Source organism: Cynara cardunculus (assembly GCF_001531365.2).
Source record: "Cynara cardunculus var. scolymus isolate 2C chromosome LG 13, CcrdV1, whole genome shotgun sequence".
Classification (NCBI taxonomy): Eukaryota; Viridiplantae; Streptophyta; class Magnoliopsida; order Asterales; family Asteraceae; genus Cynara; species Cynara cardunculus.
Genome location: NC_037540.1, coordinates 33,320,381 through 33,322,571, shown reverse-complemented (window position 1 = coordinate 33,322,571; position 2,191 = coordinate 33,320,381). Strand labels below are relative to the sequence as shown.

At 41.7% G+C, this 2,191-nt stretch overlaps 1 protein-coding gene across 1 annotated transcript; it reads left to right on the top strand.

The window, feature by feature from the left end:
- The first annotated feature begins 654 nt into the window (after positions 1-654).
- Positions 655-2,114, top strand: LOC112524988. Its single transcript, XM_025134933.1, has 2 exons — positions 655-899; positions 1,466-2,114. The coding sequence occupies exons 1-2, from the start codon at positions 655-657 to the stop codon at positions 2,112-2,114; spliced, it is 894 nt and encodes a 297-aa protein (XP_024990701.1).
- The last annotated feature ends 77 nt before the right edge of the window (positions 2,115-2,191 follow it).

Below are 2,191 nucleotides of genomic sequence, written 5' to 3'. Positions count from 1 at the left end.
GCCAATGGTCAGGAAGTTAGGGCTAGGGACGTAATTAAGGACTACACTTTAAGCTTAGCCAAAAAGGATTTTAGTATAGACCTCATCCCAACCAAATTAGGAAGCTTTGACGTAGTTGTAGGTATGGATTGGCTATCCAAATATCGAGTTGAGATAGGTTGTTCGGAAAAGATTACCCGAATCCTGTAAGATGGAGTGCATTATTTGGGAGAAAAGCAAGAAGAAACATTCCAATTGCTCAAACATAAGTTATGTCATGCACTGATCTTAGCGCTACCAGAAGGTACGGAGAATTTTGTGGTATATTGCGATGCATCACACCAAGGCTTGGGATGTGTACTAATGCAAAAGGAAAAAGTTATCGTATACGCATCGAGACAACTGAAGATTCACGAGAAGAACTACACCACTCATGACTTAGAGCTAGGAGTAGTGGTGTTTGCACTCAAGATTTGGAGACATTATCTCTACGGCACCAAATGCACCATCTTCACTGATCACAAAAGCCTTCAACATATTTTAAACCAAAAGATGTTGAACATCGAACTTCTCAACGATTATGAATGTGAAATAAAATACCATCCATGGAAAGCTAACGTGGTAGCCGATGCCTTAAGCCGAAAGGAAAGGGTGAAACCGTCAAGAGTACGAGCAATGGGAATTTTGGTTCAAACGAACCTGAAAAAGCAAATTCTTGAAGCTCAACATGAGGCATTGAAATCAGAGAATTTGAAGGATGAGACCTTGCATCACCTAGAGAAGGAATTCGAAACCCGAGCGGATGGAGTGCGTTACTACAAGGACAGAGTTTGGATACCAAGGAATGACATCCTTCGGTCTACAATTATGGAGGAGGCCCATCGTTCCAAATATTCGATTCACCCAGGATCYGATAAGAWGTAYAAAGAGATAAGAGAATATTACTGGTGGCCAGGAATGAAAAGAGACGTTGCCATATACGTAAGTCGATGTATTACCCGTGCAAGAGTAAAAGCTGAACACCAGAAACCATCTGGTCTTCTTCAACAACCTGAGATACCTCAATGGAAATGGGAGCAAATAACCATGGATTTCGTAATTAAGCTACCCATAACTGGAAAGGGGCACGATACTATATGGGTTATAGTAGACCGACTTATCAAATCAGCTCATTTCATTCCCATTCGTGAAGATTTCAGCATGGAAAGGCATGCACAAATCTACATCAATGAAATAGTTACACGTCATGGTGTGCCTATTTCCATCATTTCGGATAGAGATACACGTTTTATATTACGATTTTGACAGTCTCTTCAAAAGGCGTTGGGTACGCGCTTGGACTTAAGCACTCTTATCATCCTCAAACAGATGGACAATCGGAAAGAACTATTCAAACGCTTGAGGATATATTACGTGTGTGTGTAATAGATTTTGGTGGGAGTTGGAATACCCATCTGCCCCTTGTTGAATTCTCTTATAACAACAGCTATCACACCAGCATAGAGTGTGCACCGGACGAAGCCCTATACAAACGTAAATGCAGATCACCGCTTAACAGGGTAGAAATCAGAGATAGACAGTTGACAACACCCGATATTATTCAGGAAACCACCGACAAGATTTCAATCACCAAGGAGAGACTCCAGACAGCAAGAGACCGTCAGAAGAGTTATGCGGATAATCGGAGAAAGCCGTTAGAATTCCAAGTAAGGGATAAAGTACTCTTAAAGGTATCGCCATGGAAGGGACTAGTACGATTCAGGAAGAGAGGCAATCTAGGTCCCAGATACATTGGTCTGTTCGAAATACTCGAAAGAATCGGACCAGTTGCATACAAGCTCAGCTTACCCCCGAAGCTTAGTGCCATCCATGACACGTTTCATGTGTCGAATCTTAAGAAGTGCTTAGTCGACGAGTCTTTAGTTCTACCTCTGGAAGATATTCAAGTTAATGAACAACTATGTTTCATAGAGGAGCCGGTCGAAATTCTCGATCGTAAGGTTAAGCAGTTGAGGCACAAACAAATCCCAATTGTAAAACTTCATTGGACTTCGTGGCATGGACCGGAATATACATGGGAAAGAGAAGATTCCCTGAGAAGCAAGTACCCACATCTTTTCCTTAACAAGTTTTGATTTGGAGTGAACAAGTAAATTTCGGGACGAAATTTCTCTAACAAGGGGAGACTGTGATAGCCGTCAAATTCGAACTC